At 42.8% G+C, this 25,322-nt stretch overlaps 1 protein-coding gene across 1 annotated transcript in view; it reads right to left on the bottom strand.

Annotated features, from left to right (window-relative positions):
* Window positions 1–25,322, bottom strand: part of inpp4b (inositol polyphosphate-4-phosphatase type II B) — a 613,166-nt gene that overhangs the window by 508,847 nt on the left and 78,997 nt on the right. The window contains 1 exon segment of the mRNA XM_055647772.1: window positions 13,937–14,001. Coding sequence (XP_055503747.1) covers window positions 13,937–14,001 — 65 coding nt within the window.

Genomic DNA, 25,322 nt, shown 5'->3' with positions numbered 1-25,322 from the left:
GTATTGTGTGCAGTTTTGGTCCCCTAATTTGAGGAAGGACATTCTAGCTATTGAGGGAGTGCAGCGTAGGTTTACAAGGTTAATTCCCGGGATGGCGGGACTGTCATATGCTGAGAGAATGGAGCAGCTGGGCTTGTACACTCTGTAGTTTAGAAGGATGAGAGGGAATCTCATTGAAACATATAAGATTGTTAAGGGCTTGTACACACTAGAGGCAGGAAACATGTTCCCGATGTTGGGGGAGTCCAGAACCAGGGGCCACAGTTTAAGAATAAGGGGTAAGCCTTTTAGAACGGAGATGAGGAAACTTTTTAACACCGAGAGTTGTGAGTCTGTGGAATTCTCTGCCTCGGTGGAGGCCGGATACTTTCAAGAGAGGGCTCTTAAAGATAGCATAGTCAGGGGATATGGGGAGAAGGCAGGAACGGGGTACTGATTGAGGATGATCAGCCATGATCACATTGAATGGTGCTGCTGGCTCGAAGGGCCGAATGTCCTACTCCTGCACCTATTGTCTATTGTCTATATTCCTTTGCCTCCACAGATGCTCCTGACCCATTGAATTCCTCCAGCAATATATATTTTGCTCAGATTTCCAAAGAGACTTTGAGTTCCATGTACACAAATCATTGAAATGTCATCTACAGATCCTGAAGGTAAGCAGGGTCTAATTCAATGCTGGTTTTTATAACAAGGGGATGGACCAAAATGAAAGTGTTTATCAAAGTCCTGATTAGTCCACACCTGTAAACAAGTCCAACACCCCACTTTTAAAAGGGCAAATCTGCCTTAGAGGGGGGCATTTTGTAGATTAACCAGAATGATTCTTGAACTTTAAAATATAAGTACCTATTATACGCTAAGGTTGTGGTTAGTCACAGTTACGTAGCTCAGCTAACTGTGCCTTGTCCTGCAGAGTAGGCTATACAGCAGAGAAACAAGCCCTCAACTCACCAAGTCCACGTTGACCACCAGTCTCCATTTACACTCACCCTACACTGATTCCATCAAGGAGAAAGATTATTCTCCACACTTTCCCGTCAAATCGACCAAATTTAAGAATAAGGAGTAAGCCATTTAGAATGGAGACGAGGAAACACTTTTTCTCACAGAGAGTGGTGAGTCTGTGGAATTCTCTGCCTCAGAGGGCGGTGGAGGCAGGTTCTCTGTATGATCATGGCTGATCATCCAACTCAGTATCCTGTACCTGCCCCCTGATCCCTTTAGCCACAAGGGCCACATCTAACTCCCTCTTAAATATAGCCAATGAACTGACCTCAACTACCTTCTGTGGCAGAGAATTCCACAGATTCACCACCCTCTGTGTGAAAAATGTTTTTCTCATCTCTGTCCTAAAAGATTTCCCCCTTATCCTTAAACTGTGACCCCTTGTTCTGGATTTCCCCAACATCAGGAACAATCTTCCTGCATCTAGCCTGTCCAACCCCTTAAGAATTTTGTAAGTTTCTATAAGATCCCCCCTCAATCTTCTAAATTCTAGCGTGTACAAGCCGAGTCTATCCAGTCTTCCTTCATATGAAAGTCCTGCCATCCCAGTAATCAGTCTGGTGAACCTTCTCTGTACTCCCTCTATGGCAAGAATGTCTTTCTCAGATTCAGATTCAGATTCAATTTTAATTGTCATTGTCAGTGTACAGTACAGAGACAACGAAATGCGTTTAGCATCTCCCTGGAAGAGCGACATAGCAAATGATTTGAATAAATAATAATAAGTATCCGGGGGGGGGGGTGATTGGCAGTCACCGAGGTACGTTGTTTAGTAGAGTGACAGCCGCCGGAAAGAAGCTGTTCCTCTACCTGCTGGTTCGGCAACGGAGAGACCAGTAGCGCTTCCCGGATGGTAGGAGGGTAAACAGTCCATGGTTGGGGTGAGAGCAGTCCTTGGCGATGCTGAGCGCCCTCTGCAGATAGCGCTTGCTTTGGACAGACTCAATGGAGGGGAGCGAGGAACCGGTGATGCGTTGGGCAATTTTCACCACCCTCTGCAAGGCCTTCCGGTCGGAGACAGAGCAGTTGCCATACCATACTGTGATACAGTTGGAAAGGATGCTCTCGATGGTGCAGCGGTAGAAGTTCACCGGCAAGATCTCAGATGACACTTGGCATTAGCAACTTTGTGTCATGAAGTGTCCATGGTTCAATTGGGTGGCAAGGATCTCAAATCTTACAGGCCTTCTGGTGAGCATTATTTTTTTCTTAATGCATAAAGATGGCAGAGACTGCATTGCATTGTCTCTGTACTGTACAGTGACAATGACAATTAAAGTTGAATCTGAATCTGAATCTGAATCTGAAAGAGATTGCTATTCTGTGTGAAAATCTTGCAGGCTAATAAATGTATGTCATCAAAGCCACCAAACTTAACATAATGCCATATTCTATTTACAAGCCCTCAGCAATTGAAGCAGTTCCCGTTTGCATGCACCAAGACCTAGACAACATTAAGGTATGGACTGTGAAGTGGCAAGTAACATTTGCACAATAAACGTGTCAGGAAATGATTAATGACGTGCAAGGGTGAGTGCACTGAAGACAACAGCATTTTGTTGCTGAATTTGAGAACTCAGTGAGACAAGGAATTATTATGCACCTTTGTTTTCTCTGCAGCAGGTTAATAGGGACATTAATGTGTAGGAAGGGACTGCAGATGCTGTTTTAAACCAAAGACAGACACAAAGTACTAGAGTAACTCAGCGGGACAGGTCGCATCTCTGGACAGGCTAGATGCAGGAAGATTGTTCCCGATGTTGGGGAAGTCCAGAACAAGGGGTCACAGTTTAAGGATAAGGGGGAAATCTTTTAGGACCGAGATGAGAAAAAACAAATTCACACAGAGAGTGGTGAATCTGTGGAATTCTCTGCCACAGAAGGTAGTTGAGGCCACAGTTCATTGACTATATTTAAGAGGGAGTTAGATGTGGCCCTTGAGGCTAAAGTGATCAGGGGGTATGGAGAGAAGGCAGGTACAGGATACTGAGTTGGATGATCAGCCATGATCATATTGAATGGTGAATGGTGCAGGCTCGAAGGGCCGAATGGCCTCTACTCCTGCACCTATTGTCTATGTTTCTATGAGAGAAGGAATGGATGATGTTTCGGTTCGAGACCCCTCTACAGACAAGAAGGGTCTTGACCCGAAACGTCACCCATTCCTTCTCTCCAGAGATGCTGCCTGTCCCACTGAGTTACCACAGCCATTTTGTGTCTATCAAATACACATTAAATTGGATTTTGGCCAAGTCTTTACATCCTCCTTGCAGAATACTGAGACCAGGAACATTATTAGACTGATTGCAGAAAAATACAGAAAATACAAAAAAAGTGTTTTTAAGAAATTTGGTGAATAAGAGAAAACTGCTGGCCTGGTCCAACTGATGAAATTAAGTCCATCCATATATCTAGACCAAACACACTTTAAAATTTCACTAAGTTTCAGCATGTAGAAACATAGAAACATAGAAAATAGGTGCAGGAGTAGGCCATTCGGCCCTTCGAGCCTGCACCACCATTCAATATGATCATGGCTGATCATCCAACTCAGTATCCTGTACCTGCCTTCTCTCCATATCCCCTGATCACTTTAGCCACAAAGGCCACATCTAACTCCCTCTTAAATATAGCCAATGAACTGGGCCTCAACTACCTTCTGTGGCAGAGAATTCCACAGATTCACCACTCTCTGTGTGAAAAATGTTTTTTTCTCATCTCGGTCCTAAAAGATTTTCCCCTTAATTTAAAACTGTGACCCCTTGTCCTGGACTTGCCCAACATCGGGAACAATCTTCCTGCATCTAGCCTGTCCAACCCCTTAAGAATTTTGTAAGTTCCTATAAGATCCCCCCTCAATCTTCTAAATTCTAGCGAGTACAAGCCGAGTCTATCCAGTCTTTCTTCATATGAAAGTCCTGACATCCCAGGAATCAGTCTGGTGAACCGTCTCTGTACTCACTCTACGGCAAGAATGTCTTTCCTCAGATATATGAGATTCATTTACATTACATGCAACTTCAATGTTGGAATTAAAATATTAACCCACGCATTTACTCTGCTTTATATCATGAAGTCTCAAAAAGTAAACTTGGTCACAATGCTCCAAAGAGCACAAAGGACATAGATCAGTGATTACGAATATCACTTACATGGAAACACTGAAGATGATGGGATTGTTGGGATTTTTGAATGGAAAATGTTTTGATAGAATTTAATAGACATTTTCAGTTATGAAGAAAGCATACTAAATATGGAGAAAACTGAGGTGGGAAATTGAGGAACCCCAGATGTATTGGTAACTAAAGGACAACTAAAAATAACTGGCGGAAGAATCAAATGGGGAATGAGGAGATTTTATTGTATGCACCCATTGGAGAGCATCTTGAGATGATTCCAGACACAAACAAGCTTTGAGGTCAGCAATGAACCACTTTGAAAATTTACAATTATACGAAATCAATTAACCTACAAACTTGTACACCTTTGGAGCGTGGAAGAAAACTCAAACAGGTCATGGGGAGAATATACAAACTCCATACAGACAGCACCAGACAGCACCCGTAGTCAGGATTGAACCTGGGTCTCTAGCCAACAAATCTAACGCTGCACCACCTACTAAAAGTCTGATGCTCGACTGACTGTGCTATCCAGTCTCCCATTACAAGGCTTCACGAGTACAACAATGGAATTTAGAATTCAGATTAAGGCAATTGAATGAAAACCTAAAGGGAAAGAAATTCAAATAAACTTTGTAATCACTGTCTGATGTGACAGCCAGCCAACTGGTCCCCAAATTGCGTTTAGCCAAGGAGCACAATGAGACAACTCCATTGAGAAAACTGCAGCCAGGCAAACATGTGAAAGGAAGGTCAAATACCAAGAAAATAAACTTGTGCTGTGACTTCTGAAGATCTTGATGATATAGCCCATCGCAACTTTTAAGTGGGACGACAGATGGCGCAATGGGCTAAATGTTCGGCTGGCGACCGGAAGGTAGCCGGTTCGAATCCCGCTTGGAGTGCATACTGTCGTTGTGTCCTTGGGGCAAGACACTTCACCCACCTTTGCCTGTGTGTAAATGTAATGTAATTATGTGAAGCACTTTGGGGTCAATGCAAGTTGACTAAAAATGTGCTATATAAATAAGATTATTATTATTATTATTATTATTATTATTAAATGGACAATTAAAACAAGATTCACCAGTCATGTAATGCAAACTGTAGATGGACACAAATACTGTCACTTGATGCCTGGAACCATTTAGGCACCCACTGAGAAAACAAATGAATTACATGATGTTATCTACAGAGTGTAGATTTTTAAATACAATAAATTAAACTCCATTCAAATTGCTGCTATAAATGACCAAATCCTGCCGTAACGACCCTGTGGCACCGTCACGCCCACGTTGGTTTCGGCCAGTCACTGTTGGTGACTCACCAGTAGCCTCATGAGAAGGTCCTGCCACATGAGCTCACTAACAACTCCAAGGTCAGATGCAATTATTATTAAAGCTTTATTTCAGACACCGGTCCATATACACATCAAACAGTACAAAGAATTACAAAGATACATTAAGAAATTGCATATTAGCCTAAAATATATATAAGCTATTGCACCAATGCCATCTAAGCCTAGAAGTGAATCTATAGCAGCTGTTCAGAGGGCTGACTAAGGCTTCAATTATGTGGTTCTCTGACTTGTCCAGGCGACACATAAAACTAAACATCAGCTGTCTTAAGAGTGCCTCACAGGTTGGCACTCTAGTGGACACAAACAATTGACTGGCACTATGCCACCTAGGGACACGAAGTAGCAACCTCATTGCATCATTGTATGCTACCTTAAGCCTCTGCATACTCTTTTTCTTATACTTAGACCACAATTGAGCAGTATATAACGGTGTGATGTAGGTTCTAGATAACTGGCCTTATCTGCACACTGATTATGGTTGGTGAGAATGTAGGTAAAAGGGGTTTCTGGAATAAACGTGACACAAGGTGTCTGGCTCAAAAGACAATAGACAATAGACAATAGGTGCAGGAGTAGAGGCCATTCGGCCCTTCGAGCCAGCACCGCCATTCAATGTAATCATGGCTGATCATCCCCAATCAGTACCCCGTTCCTGCCTTCTCCCCATATCCCCTGACTCCGCTATTTTTAAGAGCCCTATCTAGCTCTCTCTTGAAAGCATCCGGAGAACCTGCCTCCACCGCCCTCTGTGGCAGAGAATTCCACAGGAGGCTCCCAACAGACGGAGGACCGCAACTCGAGCCTGCGATGTTTCAAACACTAGCCGACCTCTTGAGTACGAACCCGGATTCGAACGACTATGTGTCATCCACAAGTGAACGGTTCCATCGGCCAGTTGAAAGCCGCTCTGGCAGCCGGAGGAGACGGTGTCGAGCCGGAGTGAATGGTTGCCTCTGGTTCTTGCTCGGCATTCGTACGGCGGTGAAAGCAGCGATGAAAGGGTATGTCAATCGATTACAGCGAACTATGCAGCTACTCAGGCCAACACCGACACAGCAAAAACCTGCAATGGTCTACATGCCTGCTGACCTCCAACGTTGCAGACAAATTACCACACATACTACACGTGTGGGGGAATAAACCCCGACTGGGGGAGATGCTCCCAGTAGAGAGTAGAGTGTTTAATTTAATTTGTTCATGATATATGTATTTTTATTTCTATTTACTTGTTATTTGTACTGCACACTGAATGGACACTGGTTGAGCAACGTTTTTTTGTTTCCTCTGGGTATGTGAGTACTCAGGAAATAACAATAAAGATATACTGATACTGATACTGATACTGATACTGATACTGATGCTCAAATGAAGATTCATGGTATCAACAAAGATAGTGATCGCAATGATGTCAGCGATGAACGTGGGATCAAAATCGCTTTTTATAGATTGCCTTTTCTTGACTTCTTACAACAAACGTTGCAACACAAACGTAGAAATTATCTGTTTCAGGATTGGGTGAATGGTGGTCAAGAATAATAAACAGCTATCTCTCCTTTATTCTTCTGCTTTCTACCTCTCCTCCTTTTCTCTCAATTTTCTTCCTTCTCTCTTTTTCTCTCTCACTTTCCGATATCACACACTTCTCTAATTCTTTTCTATTCTCTTGCTGTCTTTTTTGTTTGTTAAAATAAATTTTTTAAAAAGCTGTACATGAAATGTAACATGCCAATATATACTAGGTATCTACGGTACCATATTATTTTATTTACTTCTAATAAAATTTTTAAAAATTAGAAAAATTAAAAATTGCCGCAGGGTAACAGGAAAATGTGCTGTGATCAATTCATTTATTGAAACTGAAAATCCTTATCAGGCCTGAATCTTGGCTAGACCCATCAAGCAAATCTGCTGAGATTTTCCCTCCTCACCTCCAAATTTTTAGAAAGGACATAAACGTGCATGGAGTTGGTGTCTTCATCGGAGTTAACAATACTATTCCTTGTTTTGAAACAACTAACTTAGACAGCGACTCTGAGCAAATCTGGTGTCGAGCTACACTCCAGGGTCAGTCGTCGCAGATCAGAAGCTTTTACCAACCACCTGACATGAAAACGGAGCCTCTTTTAGATCTTGGATCAAACATCTCCAAAGTTAACGCCTCGTCACGCTCTCCATTTATCATCCTGGGGGCGATTTCAATGTCCCGGGTGTAGATCGGTCTGACTGCATACAAAGTGAACCAAAAAGGGGCTCTCCAGGAAGCACTAGCTGACCTTACTCTGGAAAATCCCAAAGTCCCAAAAAGTCACTTTCCCTACCAGGCGTGACGAGACAAGTGGCACCAGAAATACTTTAGATTTATTCTTCACTTCACACCCAGATTTAATATTGGAAGTTTCATCGTGTGATGGACTCAGCGATCATTATATTATCCAAGCAAAACCGCACACAAAGCTTAAAGTTCCTTCAAAACCACCGCGTAAAATTTCCCTCTGGAGAAAAGTGAACAGCGAGGAATTTAAAGACTTAGCAAAAAAACTGGGAAATTATTTCTTCAACCTGCAACCGGATAAAAAGATCCGTAAATGACAACTGGGTGTGGCTGAGAAACGCCTTAAATAATATTGTTACAAATCATGTTCCTCAACAACTCATTAAGGGCCGTGTGCGTCCTCCTTGGTTTTCGGCAAAACTGAAAAGTCTCTGCAGTAAGAACGAGAAGTTTTATATCCGTGCCAAAATAGGGGGTACAAAACTGGACTGGGACAATTTTACTAGCGTGCGAAAACAAGTCGATCGTGCAATCAGGAGCGCTCATAGACAACTTGTTTCTTCTATTCTTGGGGGAGAGCAACCCAAGGCTTTTTGGAGATATGTGAAATCCAGACGGACAGACAACACTGGTGTCCAGATGCTTAAAGTGAACAACTGTCTGATCACTGAGGACCAGGCGAAAGCAGAAGCTCTTGCAAACCAATTTCAACACGTTTTCACCCGGGAAGATGTGGAGCCTTCATCATTTCCAGTCCTACCGCCCAGCCCGTATGCTGATATGCCTGCTATTAAAATTGAGGTTGAAGGTGTCAAGAAGTTATTGCTCAACATCAATACCACAAAAGCAATTGGACCAGATCAGATACAAAATCAAGCCCTCAAGATCGCAGCTATAGAACTGGCTTCAGTTTTGCAGTTCATTTTCCAACAATCACTTGACTCAGGTGATGTCCCGCTGGATTGGAGGAAGGCTAACATCACTCCTCTCTTTAAGAAGGGTTCAACCACCAACCCAGCGAATTATCGTCCTGTTTCATTAACAAGTACTTGCTGCAAACTGCTGGAGCATTTAATTGATAGTAATCTGATGAGACACGTGACATTCTTGCTGACAACCAACATGCATTTAGGAGACATAGATCATGTGAGTCTCAGCTATCCTGACGACAAATGACCTGGCCAAGCACCTTGATAGCAACATCATCACGGATTAAGTTGTGCTGGACTTTTCTAAAGCATTTGATGTCATCCCACACCAGAGACTGGTTCGGAAGCTTGACTTCTATGGTATTCGTTCCAACACAAAACGATGGATTTCTAGTTTCCTGATAAAACGTCTTCAGCATATGTGTGTGTAAACGGAAATAGCTCCAATTGGCATTTAGTGTTGAGTGGTACACCTCAGGGCACAGTATTTGGCCCACATCTGTTTTGCTTTAGATAAATGACATCCATGAAAAAGTCACAAGTACGACCAGACTATTCGCTGATGATTGTTTGCTGTACCGTCCAATTAAGTCAGCTGATGATGAAGATGATCTCCAAAAGGATCTCGATACTATGGTTGAGTGGTCACAACAATGGGGCATGCAGTTCAACCCTTCCAAATGTGAAACCATGCATGTCACCAGAAACAGGAATCCAGGCAAAGCATCTTACAATATACTTGGTACCACCCTTGAAGAATCCAAACAACCCAAGTATCTTGGCATCAAATTGCAGAATGATCTGCGTTGGAATGGTCAGACGCATCATGCAACGGTGAAAGCAACAGGTGTCCTAAACTTTCTGAGACAAAACTTTCATCATTGTTCAACTTCTGTCAAGGAGAAACTATACTTCACCCTGGTTAGACCTCATTTGGACTACGCAGTTGCAGCATGGGACCCATACACAAATAAAAACATTTCTTCCATTGAACGTGTCCAAAGACAGGCAGCTCGATTTGTAACTAACACCTACGAGAGAGAAGCGAGTGTTACCAAACTCTGAATTCTCTGGGGTGGAACCCTCTCCAAGACAGACAGGTGTGAAGCTCACCGTTTTACCTGTTTTTACAAAATGTTAAATGGTCAGCTCGACATAGCTTACAAGACCTACACCAAACCCAAACCTATCAGGAGCAGACGAGGGCATTCGATCCAATTTGTGATTCCAGCTACCAAGACAGATGTGTACAGCAATTCGTTCTTCCCCCACACAATTAAAGCATGGAATAATCTCCACCCAACTATAGTTATCCAACCAGATGCAACTAAATTTAAGGTAGCTCTTTCTTCCCAAAAACCCTTTCTGGGTCCACCACCTCCAGTTTAAATTCCATTTGGAATATTTTGGAGGACCAAGAAACCAAGAACCATGTTTTGGTCTGACGCAATGACATCCGCCGACCTCTTCAGCAAGGATACGATGGCCAGTACCAAGTCATCCAACGCCTACTCAAAACTTTGGTGATCTATCGGAACGGAAAAACAGACGCCGTATCCATGGACCGGTTAAAGCCAGCATACGTTGAGAACCAACTGACTAGCTCACCCACCAAACCGGCGAAATCACAGCACACGAACGCTTCCTGTTAAAGACCTCCCACACTGCAATACCAAACAAGATCAACCCACCAGACTGGTACAGGGCAGGACTTAGCCAGGCAGTCGCCACCTTGTACGACTCGGTGGCTGCGGGGGGAGCTGTAGCGCCTTCACGCCCACGTTGGTTTTGCGTGCAGCCTGTCACCGCTGACAACTCACCAGCAGCCTCACGAGAAGTCAAGTCAAGTTTATTCGTCACATACACATATACGAGATGTGCAGTGAAACGAAAAGTGGCAATGCTCGCGGACTTTGTGCAAAAAGACAAACATAACAAACAACAAACTACAAACAGAATGGAACAGAATCACAGATTCTTTTACATATTAAATATTGTGGGCGGAAGGAAAAAGGGAAAAAAACAGCACTTAAAAAAAAAAGCAGTCCAGTGGTTCAGTAACGTTAGTCCCTGGTGAGATAGGCGTTTACAGTCCGATTAGTCTCTGGGAAGAAACTCCTTCTCAACCTCTCCGTTCTCACTGCATGGCAATGGAGGCGTTTGCCTGACCGTAGCAGCTGGAACAGTCCGTTGCAGGGGTGGAAGGGGTCTCTCATGATTTTGTTGGCTCTGGAGTTGCACCTCCTGATGTATAGTTCCTGCAGGGGGGTGAGTGAAGTTCCCATAGTGCGTTCGGCCGAACGCACTACTCTCTGCAGAGCCTTCTTGTCCTGGGCAGATCAATTCCCAAACCAAATTGTGATGTTTCCAGACAAGATGCTTTCCACCGCCACTGCGAAGAAGCACTGGAGGATCCTCGGAGACACTCTGAATTTCCTCAATTGCCTGAGGTGGTAAAGGCGCTGCCTTGCCTTACTCACGGGTGCTGAGGCGTGTGATGACCATGTCATATCCTCAGAGATGTGGACTCCCAGATATTTAAAACAGCTCACATAGAAACATAGAAATATAGAAATTAGGTGCAGGAGTAGGCCATTCGGCCCTTCGAGCCTGCACCGCCATTCAATATGATCATGGCTGATCATCCAACTCAGTATCCCGTACCTGCCTTCTCTCCATACCCTCTGATCCCTTTAGCCACAAGGGCCACATCTAATTCCCTCTTAAATATAGCCAATGAACTGTGGCCTCGACTACCCTCTGTGGCAGAGAATTCCACAGATTCACCACTCTCTGTGTGAAAAAAGTTTTTCTCATCTCGGTCCTAAAAGATTTTCCCCCTTATTCTTAAACTGTGACCCCTTGTTCTGGACTTCCCTAACATCGGGAACAATCTTCCTGCATCTAGCCTGTCCAACCCCTTAAGAATTTTGTAAGTTTCTATAAGATCCCCCCTCAATCTTCTAAATTCTAGCGAGTACAAGCCGAGTCTATCCAGTCTTTCTTCATAGGAAAGTCCTGACATCCCAGGAATCAGTCTGGTGAACCTTCTCGGTACTCCCTCTATGGCAAGAATGTCTTTCCTCAGATTAAGAGACCAAAACTGTACGCATTACTCCAGGTGTGGTCTTACAAGACCCTGTACAACACCCTCACCCTATCCACAGTATCCCCATTTATCCTCAACGGTGTGTACGTCCTCGGATGATGTGCCCTCCTAAAGTCCACGATCAGCTCCTTAGTTCAGCCAAAGGTCTGAGAAGGTCCAGCCACAAGAATTCAATAACAGCTCCATGGTCAGATGCACTAATTGGCCTTATCTGCACACAGGCTATGATTGATGACAATGTAGGTAGAAGGGGCTTCTGGAATAAACGTGACACAAGGTGGCTGGCTCACCTAAGTGTGGCTTGTTGTTTGCTTTCTGTCATGGGATTCCGTAGATCCTACAATCCTGTTGACAGCCACCATGGGGTCCATTACTGTGAAGTGCTACTGTATTTCAATGCTCTGGGGAACCCCTGTCTATTTTCTAAAAGACCATGTCAACAATAAGAAAACAATGTTTTCATCGCAGTAAACATTTTGAAGACCAATATACTGGTACAGAAATAGCTTGCTTGTTGGTCAATAAATACAGGGGAAAAATGAATCCCCAAGGTCCGCCCTCAGACATGAATGTGAAGACCAACACATTTGTCCAAGAGATTCACAGATTGCAGAGTCTAGTAAATGGAACTCCGGAAATCAATAATATTTTCCAACCTTTTCAAATCATTGAAACTACAAAGGCACTGTGACATAGGATTTGCACCTACACAGATACTGCAGGATATCTGCCTCACACCCAGACAAGTGTGAAAACTCTCCCAGTGGAATGCATTTGCAGGCATACCATCACATAATACTTAAAACAAATCTAAGGTATCGAGCAGTTGAGCGAGCAGCTTCCATAAGATTAAATTGTTTGTTGCACATCATGCCATTTATTCGTAAAGTCCAAAACAATGGTCACAATATAAAATACATTGTAAAAGACAGGTAAGTTATGCTGCAATGCCACATGTAAATATTGACTCAGCCACTGTCCAAACTTCAAGTTCCTTTTCTCCAGAGATGCTGCCTGACCCACTGAGTTACTCCAGCTTTTTGCCTCTATCTTCGGCCTAAATTGTTTTTAATGAATGATGTATACCTTTAATTTATAATAGATCTTATATTTATATCTTACGTTTGTAAGAACAGATTTGTTAGATACGTTAGCAAGATTATCTTGGTGAAATGTATGGATAGGAGAAACTGTGCATCATATCAATGGTTAAAACATCTCTGAAAGTAATGGTCCAAACACATTTTAAAGTGTTTTCTTATACTTGTACTATGACAGCATTTACTTTCATTGCCACACATCAAGAGCCTTGCACAAAGCAATTGCCTTCATAAAAGACACACTGCAACTGGTTTCTTAACATCACTGGCAGCTATACCTCCCATGTTTCAAATTTTAAAACCTTCTGTATTACATTTTATTATTGCACATATGCACAATGTGCTCATCTTGAAGGGTCATTACTGTCAGCACTTCTGGAAAAATCTCATTCAAAAGGATATTTACTGAAAAGCTTCAGACGTTGGGATGGCAGAATAAATACATTACTGCTGATTCTACTAATGTCAGAAAATTACTAAACTACTATCAAAGAACTTTGATACATTATTAATCAAACGGGTGCCGCAAGACCATTATTGTTCTTGTATTCTGACCTATAGATTCTTACTGCTGGTACAGAGTACTTATTACATATATTTATGTTGTGCTCTTCTGTCTGCATCTAATTAAATGTTAAAGCTGTTTATACTGCACCTTGCGAACATTCCTCATGTGCATAGATTGTCTCCGATTTACATGCCGTTTTGTACGAATGTTTGCACTGTTGAAATGCTAGCGGACATGCATAGATAGCTGCTTATTCTGCCAGCCTGACCATTGTCAATTAGCACTAATAGTCATCATCTACACTTCAAAAAACACTCTGCCACAACATACCCACTGTTGATAAATATCGAGGAGCAGCAAATATAGTTTGCAAATCAGCTCTGATCAGAAAGTTCAATTCAATACAGTACTGAACATTGTGTATAATTACCAAATGAAGGTACACAGCAAATAATATTACAATCATAAAATGAAAAGCTTAAATGGAAAGCACAATAAAACCAGGTTGAAAAAGATGTGGTGATCACTTACACAGCTCCTATTTTTCATTAAGAACAGCAGGTTTCCTTTCAGCAGGCACCATCTTTCTATTAGTTCTGCGTGAGAAAATGAAACATTAATAAAATGGTATTCTGCTGGTGAAGGGAAGATGGTTCTGAAAGAAGATGCATCAGAAATAAAGGTCAGGGAAGAAAATCATTAGAGAATTCCTGCTCCAGCCAGCCAGCCAGCAGCTGCATACATATGACAGCCTGCTAAATGCCAGATAACTCCCCAGAAGGCTCTTCTTACCCTGCAGCTGAGAGATTTGGTGACTGCAGCAGAAACCATCTGCTTTTTCATTGGCTTCCACGGGGAAAGTGAAGCCACGAACTTGTGTGATTTTATGTAAAACAAGACGTTAATATTTTTTAAATAAAAGATAAAACCTCACAACAATGCATTACATTAAGATAAATTGGCCTCAGTTATGTGAATCGTGTTGAGCAAGCCTGGAACACAGACTAAAATATTAATGTTTATTATAAAATGTGAGCAGTCAGGGTAGTTAAGTGATATCTAATCATTTTCACCATGCAAGTCCTGAAGTGATTTGTAGTAGTATTTAATCATTAAAATACAAATCGAGTGAGTTTCCTCATTAACAAGCATTTGTTCTTTAAACAGCAACATGGAGTGAAACAGGAGTTTTAAATTCCATGAGGTCAGGGAATGAACTGTGATGATGTGTGTGTGTGTGTGTGGGTGGGATAGGTGTGAGAATCTAGAGTAGTGGAAGGCAATCCTGAATCAACGCATGAAAGTTAAAGTCCTGGTTTTTTGAAGGTAGAGCCTCATATAGACAATACAGTAGGTGCAGGAGTAGGCCATTCGGCCCTTCGAGCCAGTACCGCCATTCAATGCGATCATTGTATTGTATTGTATTGTATTCAAATTCATTGTCATTGTCTCAATTTGAGACAACAAAATGAATTTCCCTTACAGGCAGTATCATGGCAGTATCAGTATCATGGCTGATCATCCCCAATCAGTACCCCGTTCCTGCCTTCTCCCCATATCCCCTGACTACGCTATTTTTAAGAGCCCTATCTAGCTCTCTTTTGAAAGCATCCAGAGAACCTGCCTCCACCGCCCTCTGAGGCAGAGAATTCCACAGACTCACCACTCTCTGTGAAAAAAAGTATTTTCATCGTCTCCGTTCTAAATGGCTTACTCCTTATTCTTAAACTGTGGCCCCCGGTTCTGGACTCCCCCAACATCGGGAACATGTTTCCTGCCTCTAGTGTGTCCAAGCCCTTAACAATCGTATATGTTTCAATAAGATATCCTCTCATCCTTCTAAACGCCAGAGTGTACAAGCCCAGCTGCTCCATTCTCTCAGCATATGACAGTCCCGCCATCCCGGGAATTAACCTTGTAAACCTACGCTGGGCTCCCTCAATAGCAAGAATGTCCTTCCTCAAATTAGGAGTGGGGGGGGGGGGTGTGTGTGTGTGTGTGTGTGTGTGTGTGTGTGTGTGTGTGTGTGTGTGTGTGTGTGTGTGTGCGCGCGCGTGCGTGCGTGCGTGTGTGTGTGTGCGTGTGTGTGCGTGTGCGTGTGTGCGTGTGCGTGTACCCAGAAGGATTAGAAGGCTCTGGACAGGACCAAGAAAGGGGTAGAACAACCTTTCCGGAGGCAGATAGTCCTTAAAAAGCAAATCCTAATACTTGCATTAGATGTCTGGAGGTAACTGCCTGTCCCCTGTTTCCCACAAAGCTAGTTAAAATTAAATTAAAAACATTAGTTTAGAAGGATGAGGGGGATTTTATAGAAACATATAAAATTATAAAAGGACTGGACAAGCTAGATGCAGGAAAAATGTTCCCAATGTTGGGCGAGTCCAGAACCAGGGGCCACAGTCTTAGAATAAAGGGAGGTCATTTAAGACTCAGGTGAGAAAAAACATTTTCACCCTGAGAGCTGTGAATTTATGGAATTCCCTGCCACAGAGGGCAGTGGAGGCCAAGTGATTGGATGGATTTAAGAGAGAGTTAGGTAGAGCTCTAGGGGCTAGTGGAGTCAAGGGATATGAGGAGAAGGCAGGCACGGGTTATTGATAGGGGACGATCAGCCATGAATGGCAGTGCTGGCTCGAAGGGCCGAATGCCCTCCTCCTGCACCTATTTTCTATGTTTCTATAAGTCTGTTCAGGTACAACTTATGGGCTTGAGAAGTTTTTGTACGATTGCCTAGCTGATAGTTGTGCCTTTCCAACCAAACCTCTACAAACCACCCAACTCCCCTTGACGGCACCATGAGGCTTCAGACTTCAGGATTCAGAATGCATTTGCCGATCTGATCCCCATAGCATGGATATGGGTATAGATACATTTTAATGGATACATTTTAAAATAGGGTACTATGCCCTTGTTAGAGTTGGCATGTTAGCTTTTTCAAAAGAACACATTGAGCAGGTTGAGTGGAGAAATATGCATTACATTAATTGCCTGTTAGGTGGTTTCCAATAACTAGAGCGGCAATTAAAGTCAGGAGGGTATCTTTCACAATCTAAGTAGTAGTAGCTACGAAACACTACTGGTTATATGCAAATGTAATATTCACACAGAAAAATTGCAAATCCAATATATTTCTCCACAATATAATCGTCCTGTGACTAGTCATTGCACATAATGAGGAAGTCTGAATTCTGATATACTGTAGAGTCTATTTCAGTATGAATTCAAGAACTGTGTAAATTCCCAGTGGTCCAAAGCAAGTTCCTGGGCTCTCACTAAACACAACAAAAAAAAAACCCTGCTCTTTCTCAAGATCCAAATCACTTCCCAGGAGAATAAAATGCAAATCAATATACGCGATGGGAAATAAGCCAACTTGAGAAATCTGTAGAAAGCTAGAAACAAATTCAACCCACACACTATAGCATTTAGCAAGCGTCCTCCGGTTCCTGTACTCGCTGAAGCACCAGGAACCAAAATTAAGCTAATTGTTTCAATCCTTCATTATTAATTGCCCCATGCTTTTGACAGCTATGACAACCAAGCTAGTGTATAATATAATCCCCAGCAGGTGTCAAGCTTTCAAAATGTGCAATGCTTCACTCAGTATGCACCTTCATATAAATTATTGAAATGGGAAAAACAACATAGACATTTTCAAAAAGTTAATACATCTATCAAAATGAAATTTTAAAATTGACATAAAATCACTAGATGTTTTCAACAGAGAATTAGATTTAGAATCAAGGGATATGGGGAAAAAAGTAGGAATGAGCTACTGATTTTGGATGATCAGCTCAGATTCAGATTCAGATTCAGACTCAATTTTAATTGTCATTGTCAGTGTACAGTACAGCGACAACGAAATGCATTTAGCATCTCCCTGGAAGAGCGACATAGCAAATGATTTGAATAAATAATAATAAGTGTCCGGGGGGGGGTGGTGATTGGCAGTCACCGAGGTACGTTGTTGAGTAGAGTGACAGCCGCCGGGAAGAAGCTGTTCCTCGACCTGCTGGTTCGGCAACGGAGAGACCTGTAGCGCCTCCCGGATGGTAGGAGGTTAAACAGTCCATGGTTGGGGTGAGAGCAGTCCTTGGCGATGCTGAGCGCCCTCCGCAGACAACGCTTGCTTTGGACAGACTCAATGGAGGGGCTATGATCATATTGAATGGCGGTGCTGGCTCCAAGGGCCGAATGGCCTACTCCTGCACCTATTTTTTTTAATGGTTCTATGCTTCAAATATATATTATTCCTTCATTTGTTTGGTAACATAAACATAGACTTCAAAATATTAAATACAAACAGCTCTTAATAATTTAAGTAATATTCATCATTGAAGGTTACTTGATTAAAAAGCATTGGAAAAACAAAATTCAGAAATACCTATTCAGCACAACCGTAACAATATTAACCCCAAGCAGATCCGATTAAAATCATAGGTTCAGCTCCTGGAAGTCAGTATCCGAGCATGTCCGAATCGATTTTAACTGGTGAGGTGCATCATTATATCAATTGTGTCTGCAGCCACCAACACACGTCTACAGTAACGCAGCAATCACAAAGCAGTGCATTTAAAGAGTGAATACACTTCTTAGAGGGAACTTGCACTCATTAAAAAGACAACTGATTCTTTAGATACACAAAAATGCTGGAGAAACTCAGCAGGTGCAGCAGCATCTATGGAGCAAAGGAGATAGGCAACGTTTCGAGTCGAAACCCTTCTTCAGACTGATAGGGGGAAGGGGGATATGGGGACTAGGTAGCTGATTCTTTAAATGGCCAATGCCTATGGATAGAGAGTAAAGAATATTTCAGATGCCTCAATAAAGATGTCACTGATGGCTGGAGGGGTAACAAGTGAGGAGTGTTTACCCATGTGAAAATAAGATGCCTAATTATCTCCTCTGCCTCCATATCACTGCATTCTCTGCATATCCATGTGCCTATCTAAAAGCCTCTTAAATGCAGGTTTCTATTCTGCCTCTGTCACCACCCCTGGCAATGCGTTCCAGGCACCCATCGCTCTCTTTGTAAAAAAAACTTGCCACAAATATCTCCTTTGAATTTTGCCCCTCTCACCTTAAAGCTGTGACCCCTTTGACATTTCCACCCTGGGGATTAGATTCTGATTCTACCCGATCCATGCTTGTCATAATTTTATATATTTCTATCAGGTCTCATCCTCAATCTCCAGAGAAAACAATCCAAGTTTGTCCAACTGTTTGGGCAATTCTCCTCTCCAAAGACTCCATATCCTTCCTGTTGCTGGGTAATCGGCGCTGTACACACTCCAAATACTGCCTACTTAAATTTCAATAAACCTGCATTGTTGCTTTTTGCCTCCTATACCCAATGGCCCAACCAAAGACTAGAATACCATTCACGCCATTTATAATTCCACTACTAGTGATACCACTTTCAGGTGGCCATGGCTTGGAACTGATGGTATCTTTATCTCTGCTGTTAAGGGTCTTGTCATTGACTGTATGGTTTCCCATTACATTCAACCTCCTAAAGTGCAATTCTTCACACTTGCTCACAATAAATTCCATCTGCCATTTCTCTTTCTATTTCTATAGCTGATCTATATTCCGCTGTGTACTTTGACAGCATTCCTCACTGCCCACAACTCCAACCATTCTGCAAACCTACTAACCAAACCTATCTACGTTTACGCCCAATTTGTCACATATATCACAAACAACAGACGTAGCAGGATCCCTGTAGGACTTCACTCGCCACAGACCTCCAACGTCCTTACACCAAAATAGCAACCATTGTAGTCAATTCTGTTCAATATCTCCCGTCCATCACAACAATTTTCTTTCCTCTAAACAATTCTCAGCATTACAAATCTCACAAACCTCTTGGCAAGAATAACCCAAAGAAGACCAGCACTTCTGAGACAGTTTCATTCTGAAGTATGTGCTGAGGGTTCTTAACCTCAAATTAAGTCCAAGACAACCTGAACGGATTTATGGAATACAAACTGTGCGATGTTATTCAAGAGCTCTTCACAGACCATATGTGGAACTTTGTACAAAACATTGTTGTAATCCAGAGAGCAGTTAGTCACATAACATGACTCTTAAAGGAATATAGCCAGTTCATTGGCTATATTTAAGAGGGAGTTAAATGTGGCCCTTGTGGCCAAGGGGATCAGAGGGTATGGAGAGAAGGCAGGTACAGGATACTGAGTTGGATGATCAGCCATGATCATATTGAATGGTGGTGCAGGCTCGAAGGGCCGAATGGCCTACTCCTGCACCTAATTTCTATGTTTCTATGTTTCTAATAAAAGCCTTAAAGTAACACTCACATTCATAACCAATACTCCATGTCATACACTGCTATCCCTTTTGAAATAGGGCTCTGGTGAGACCACATCTGGAGTATTGTGTACAGTTTTGGTCTCCTAATTTGAGGTAGGACATCCTTGTGATTGAGGCAGTGCAGCGTAGGTTCACGAGATTGATCCCTGGGATGGCGGGACTATCATATGAGGAAAGATTGAAAAGACTACGCTTGTATTCACTGGAGTTTAGAAGGATGAGGGGGGATCTTATAGAAACATATACAATTATAAAAGGACTGGACAAGCTAGATGCAGGAAAAATTTTCCCAATGTTGGGCGAGTCCAGAACCAGGGGCCACAGTCTTAGAATAAAGGGGAGGTCAGTTAAGACTGAGGTGAGAAAAAACTTTTCACACAGAGTTTATGGAATTCCTTGCCACAGAGGGCAGTGGAGGCCAAGTCACTGGATGGATTTAAGAGAGAGTTAGATAGAGCTCTAGGGGCTAGTGGAGTCAAGGTATATGGGGAGAAGGCAGGCACGGGTTATTGATAGGGGACATCTCCCCGATGCGGGAGCTTGATCACCTCGACACGGAGGGCTCGAACACCGCAGGCTACGGGAGTCAAGACCGTCCCGCCAACGGAGGCCTCGAGGCCCACAACCGAGGAAGAACAAAGGGAAGGACTTGGACTTTATTTCACCTTCCATCACAGTGAGGAATGTGTTGGAGTCACTGTGGTGGATGTTCATGTTAAAATGTGTTTTTGAGTGATCTGTTGCTTTTAATTGTATGACTGACCTGGCCAGTGAAATTCCTCGTATGTTGCAAAACATACTTGGCGAATAAAATCTGATTCTGATTCTACTGACCAGGTCTTCTCTACCTTTGTCAAATGCCAACTCAAATTGATAAATTAATTAACTGCACTTAAGTGTTTTGTCTGAAATGCATCTATTATTTTCCTTTTCAATTCCTTTGGCATTACTACCCTGTGCCCTCAATCTATACAACTCTGGTTGGTGGACAATTCATTGAAAGTGTTTCACACTTGCATTCAGGTTTATGTCTGAATTTGTCCATCTAGTTCATGTGCATTTATGCCTTGTCCATGTCACCCTGCTGGTAACAATGTTATGATGAGGATATGTTCTATCACCTGCATAGTATACTTTGCATTTTCTATTTTTCTTGTAGTTTCACCACGGAATAATGTCTACAAGGCATTCACTGAAACATTTTGCTTAAATACTCTGTATTCAATGCCAAATAGAGATGGGTGATAAGGTGGAGCTGCCACTGCATCCTTGATCCCATCAGTGGGAAGAATAGACAACAATCCCACAGTGATTATCTGTGTCGACTGACATGATAAACCTTTTCAGAAAAATGCAATTCCAAACAGAATTGCCAATGCCGTTTTCCTTATTTGAACACAATGTTTTCATTTTTGGGTCAATGTACAAGAAGAGTTGTATTTTAAAGTCTACTGTGCATGACATGACCAATCACTACCCAAACCTCACAGCTGGAAGCATCACAAATGACTTTTAGCACTCATCTAGTGTTGCAATGCACCAGAAAAGACACAACTGTGAGAATTTTCTTACACAAATCATATGCTTTTTGTTAGTCTTTACTCCACCATAGTGACACTAATAGATGGTATAGTGTCAACAGTTTGGCCAAATCTGGTTTGGCAAATGATCAGATATTAATAATATTTTAGTTTTCTGACTCTGATGGGCTCAACCTTTTTACAGTAACTGTTTTGTAGCTTGTTTTCATGTTCTTAGATTTAAATAAATTACTTCCTTTGCATTAAAGCCCATTTATTTGTTGTATTTGTTTACATTATGTTGAAATAATCTTATAGGGATGCTTACTAAAAATCTGCTTGTCCAATTCCTAATTAGACATAAAAATGTTAAACTCTTAAAGGGCCTGTCCCACTGCAGCGACCTAATTGGTGAGTTTAGAAGAGTTTGCCCCGACTCATACTCGCAGCAAGGTCGACATGAGGTCGTACGGGGTCTTTGTAACTCTCCTTCATGCTCAAGAGTAGTCCCCGCGTACTCGAGGCCTCAGCTAGGTCGCGGCGTATTTTTCAACGTTGAAAAATGCCCGCAAGTAAAAAAATGTCGCCATGGAAAAAAATCTATATATTTTTTACTCGTAGGTTTAGTCGAGATAGGTCGTAGTAGGTCATAATGCTATCGTAGGTAGTCAAAGGCAATCGAAGGTAAAGCTCTTTGGGGAACAAAAAGGTTAGGAAACTGACTGGTAATGTTAAATGCCCGCTAAACTTTATTAAAAGTTGTCTGGCCTCTTAAAAGTGTCTCCAATCCTTCTCTCCCCCCTCACATCCCCCCCCCCCCCACCCCCCCCTCCCCCCCCCCCCCCCCCCCCCCCCGGGTTAACGACTTACCGTAACCATACCAGCCGCCTTTTACCTTCATGTTCATTGCCGTGTGAATTTCAGACAGCGCTCCCCCGCTTTCCCTGCCCCCCGCCTTTGCGATGTGGGCGGGTGCGTGCGTGCGTGTGCGTGCGTGCGTGTGTGTGCGTGCGTGTGTGTGCGTGCGTGTGTGTGTGTGTGTGTGTGTGTGTGTGTGTGTGCGTGTGCGTGTGTGTGTGCGTGTGCAGACGATCGATCCAACTCGCGGTTTCATTGCTAACGGTCGATCCAATGAGGTTTTTCAGGCGAGTGCCCTCGAGTTTGAAGGTCGAAGGCAGTCGTTGAAAAGTCGCGTTAGTGGGACTGGCCCTTCAGAGTACTGTCGCCAAAGATTTTGTGGTTAAAGATTTACCTCTAGGCAATAGGTTGATTTATGATATAACTCTATACCGGCATCGTATTTGTCAAGTAGCATTGACTTTTTATCAGCATTAAACTGGGCATAAACACAGGACAACAAACACCTTTACTCCCTCCAATTGAGCATGTACATCTTTAGAGTCAGAGGGAACCACATGGAAACAGGCTTTTGGCCTTCCAAGTCCACAACAATCCTGAAGCAGCCGTGTTTAAGAAGGAACTGCAGATGCTGGAAAAGCGAAGGTAGACAAAAGTGCTGGAGAAACTCAGCGGGTGCAGCAGCATCTATGGAGCGAAGGAAATAGGCAACGTTTCGGGCCGAAACCCTTCTTCAGACTAATGGGTTTCATCGGTCTGAAGAAGGGTTTCGGTTTATTTCCTTCGCTCCATAGATGCTCCTGCACCCACTGAGTTTCTCCAGCATTTTTGTGTACCTGAAGCAGCCATTCTTTACACAATTCCCCACCTCAGCCCGTTTTAGAAACATAGAAACATAGAAATTAGGTGCAGGAGTAGGCCATTCGGCCCTTCGAGCCTGCACCGTCATTCAATATGATCATGGCTGATCATCCAACTCAGTATCCTGTACCTGCCTTCTCTCCATACCCTCTGATCCCCTTGGCCACAAGGGCCACATCTAACTCCCTCTTAAATATAGCCAATGAATGGCCTGGCCTCGACTACCCTCTGTGGCAGAGAGTTCCAGAGATTCACCACTCTCTGTGTGAAAAAAGTTCTTCTCATCTCGGTTTTTAAAGGATTTCCCCTTTATCCTTAAGCTGTGACCCCTTGTCCTGGACTTCCCCAACATCAGGAACAATCTTCCTGCATCTAGCCTGTCCAACCCCTTAAGAATTTTGTAAGTTTCTATAAGATCCCCTCTCAATCTCCTAAATTCTAGAGAGTATAAACCAAGTCTATCCAGTCTTTCTTCATAAGACAGTCCTGACATCCCAGGAATCAGTCTGGTTTTGTTATCCAATCAACGTCCCCAGGGTCTGTCACATCCTCAGGAGCAGACAATTCTGGTGGCTGGCTAATCTTACCAACCCATATATCGTTGAGATGTAGGTGCTCACGGTGGCAATGTGCATGTTCCAATGGCATTATTTAAGTGTCGGGATTAAACCCGGGCCATGGGAGTCGTAAAGCAGCAACACTACTACCTCTACAACTCTGCAGATATAGATCCACTTGTCAAAAATGGAGGTAAGAGGTAAATAAACTAATGGCTGGAGGAGGGAGAGTGGACTCAGCAGCATCTATGGAGGCAAAGATATAGCCAACATTTCCAGTTGTATTCCGGTAGAGGAATGCTGAAAGCGGAGAGGGAGGGGTGAGTCAAGGGGCTGCTAGGTGACAGGTGCAACCAGGAATGGAGGGACAAATAAGTGGATACGTTCAGGTGAGGGAGAGCGTGTGGGGACAGATGTCGGTGGGTAATGTATAAGAAACTGATAAGGAAAGAAAAAGCTATCAGATGCAGGTGAAGGGCGGAGAAGAAGGAGGTAGAGACAGGCACTGGAAGGTGATAGATACAAAATGCTGGAGTAACTCAGCAGGACAGGCAGCATCTTTGGTGAGAAAGAATGGGTGATGTTTCAGGTCAAGACCCTTCTTCAGACTCTGGTTTCCTCCTGCATCCCATAGAAACACTGGAGGGTTAAAAGGCTATTTTAAATTATCCTTAGTGTAGGTGAATGGTAAAGGAAGAAAAAGAGAATTGATGAACATGTGAGAGCAAGTTACAGAGTTACAAGAGAAGGAGAATGGGTCGAGTAAGATTTTTCTGTACGGAGCTGGCATGGACATAGTGGGCTAAATGGCCTCTTTCTCTGCTGTATGAGGTAAGAACTGGATAGTCACATTGGATTTTGTTACCAATACTAGCAGTATCACTCAACCATTCTGCATCACATTCCAGACTGCCGAACTCTTCGTTCCTCATTGCATAGGATATTGGCCTATATTGAGAGTAACTCCAGGCCAACTTAGAGTAAATTGACTTGGCATTTAATTTAATATGTACTATACTCAATTATCCAAGGTTATGGAGGGGAATGCTTCCATAGACAATACATAATATTGCTTTGAATATGTTGTGCAGTACTTGCTTTATTGTTTATCAAAATTACATCATTATATTTATTTTCTTGAGAGTGGTTTTTCCAGCATTCCAAGTTTTTTTCCAATAATAAAAACTACATCTTTCCTACCACAAACATTTAGATACATATTTGTGTACAATATGATTCTTGGCGATAATGTTCTGCATTATGACCGCACCTGGAGTATTGTGTGCAATTTTGGTCTCCTAATTTGAGGAAGGGCATTATTGCTATTGAGGGAGCGCAGCCGCAGACCGATGTCGGAAGAGAACTTGCCGGCCATGTACCGACGTCACAAGATCCGCCCGAATGACCCAGATCACCCGCCGCGGGTTCCAAATCGGCATTAGGCCACCTGCGTTGACTGTGTACTGCCTAGGTTGTATCAAGGTACATGTGACAATAAAGTATCATTTCATTTAGATGATTGATGGCAGAAGAGGTTACATCCGTCATTGTTACGCTACCTTTTGCCCAATGATCATTGGCAGAAGCCTGAAATCTTCTGCTTCCCTGATTACAGGGCCAGTGCGGTTCCATACAACCAAAGTCTTTGGGGTGAGACGGAAGGAATTCAAAGAGCAAAAGTCTGAAAATATGAAAACCTTAAAATTCATAATTATGATAAATCCAACAAAAGCTTTCAATCCAAGCACTTTTCAATGTCTAAGTCATATTTAATAAATATAAATGTGC

The sequence above is a fragment of the Leucoraja erinacea genome, chromosome 1, assembly GCF_028641065.1.
Source record: "Leucoraja erinacea ecotype New England chromosome 1, Leri_hhj_1, whole genome shotgun sequence".
In the NCBI taxonomy this organism is placed as follows: domain Eukaryota; kingdom Metazoa; phylum Chordata; class Chondrichthyes; order Rajiformes; family Rajidae; genus Leucoraja; species Leucoraja erinaceus.
Note: the sequence above shows the minus strand (reverse complement) of the source record. Positions and strands in the feature narration are given on the sequence as shown.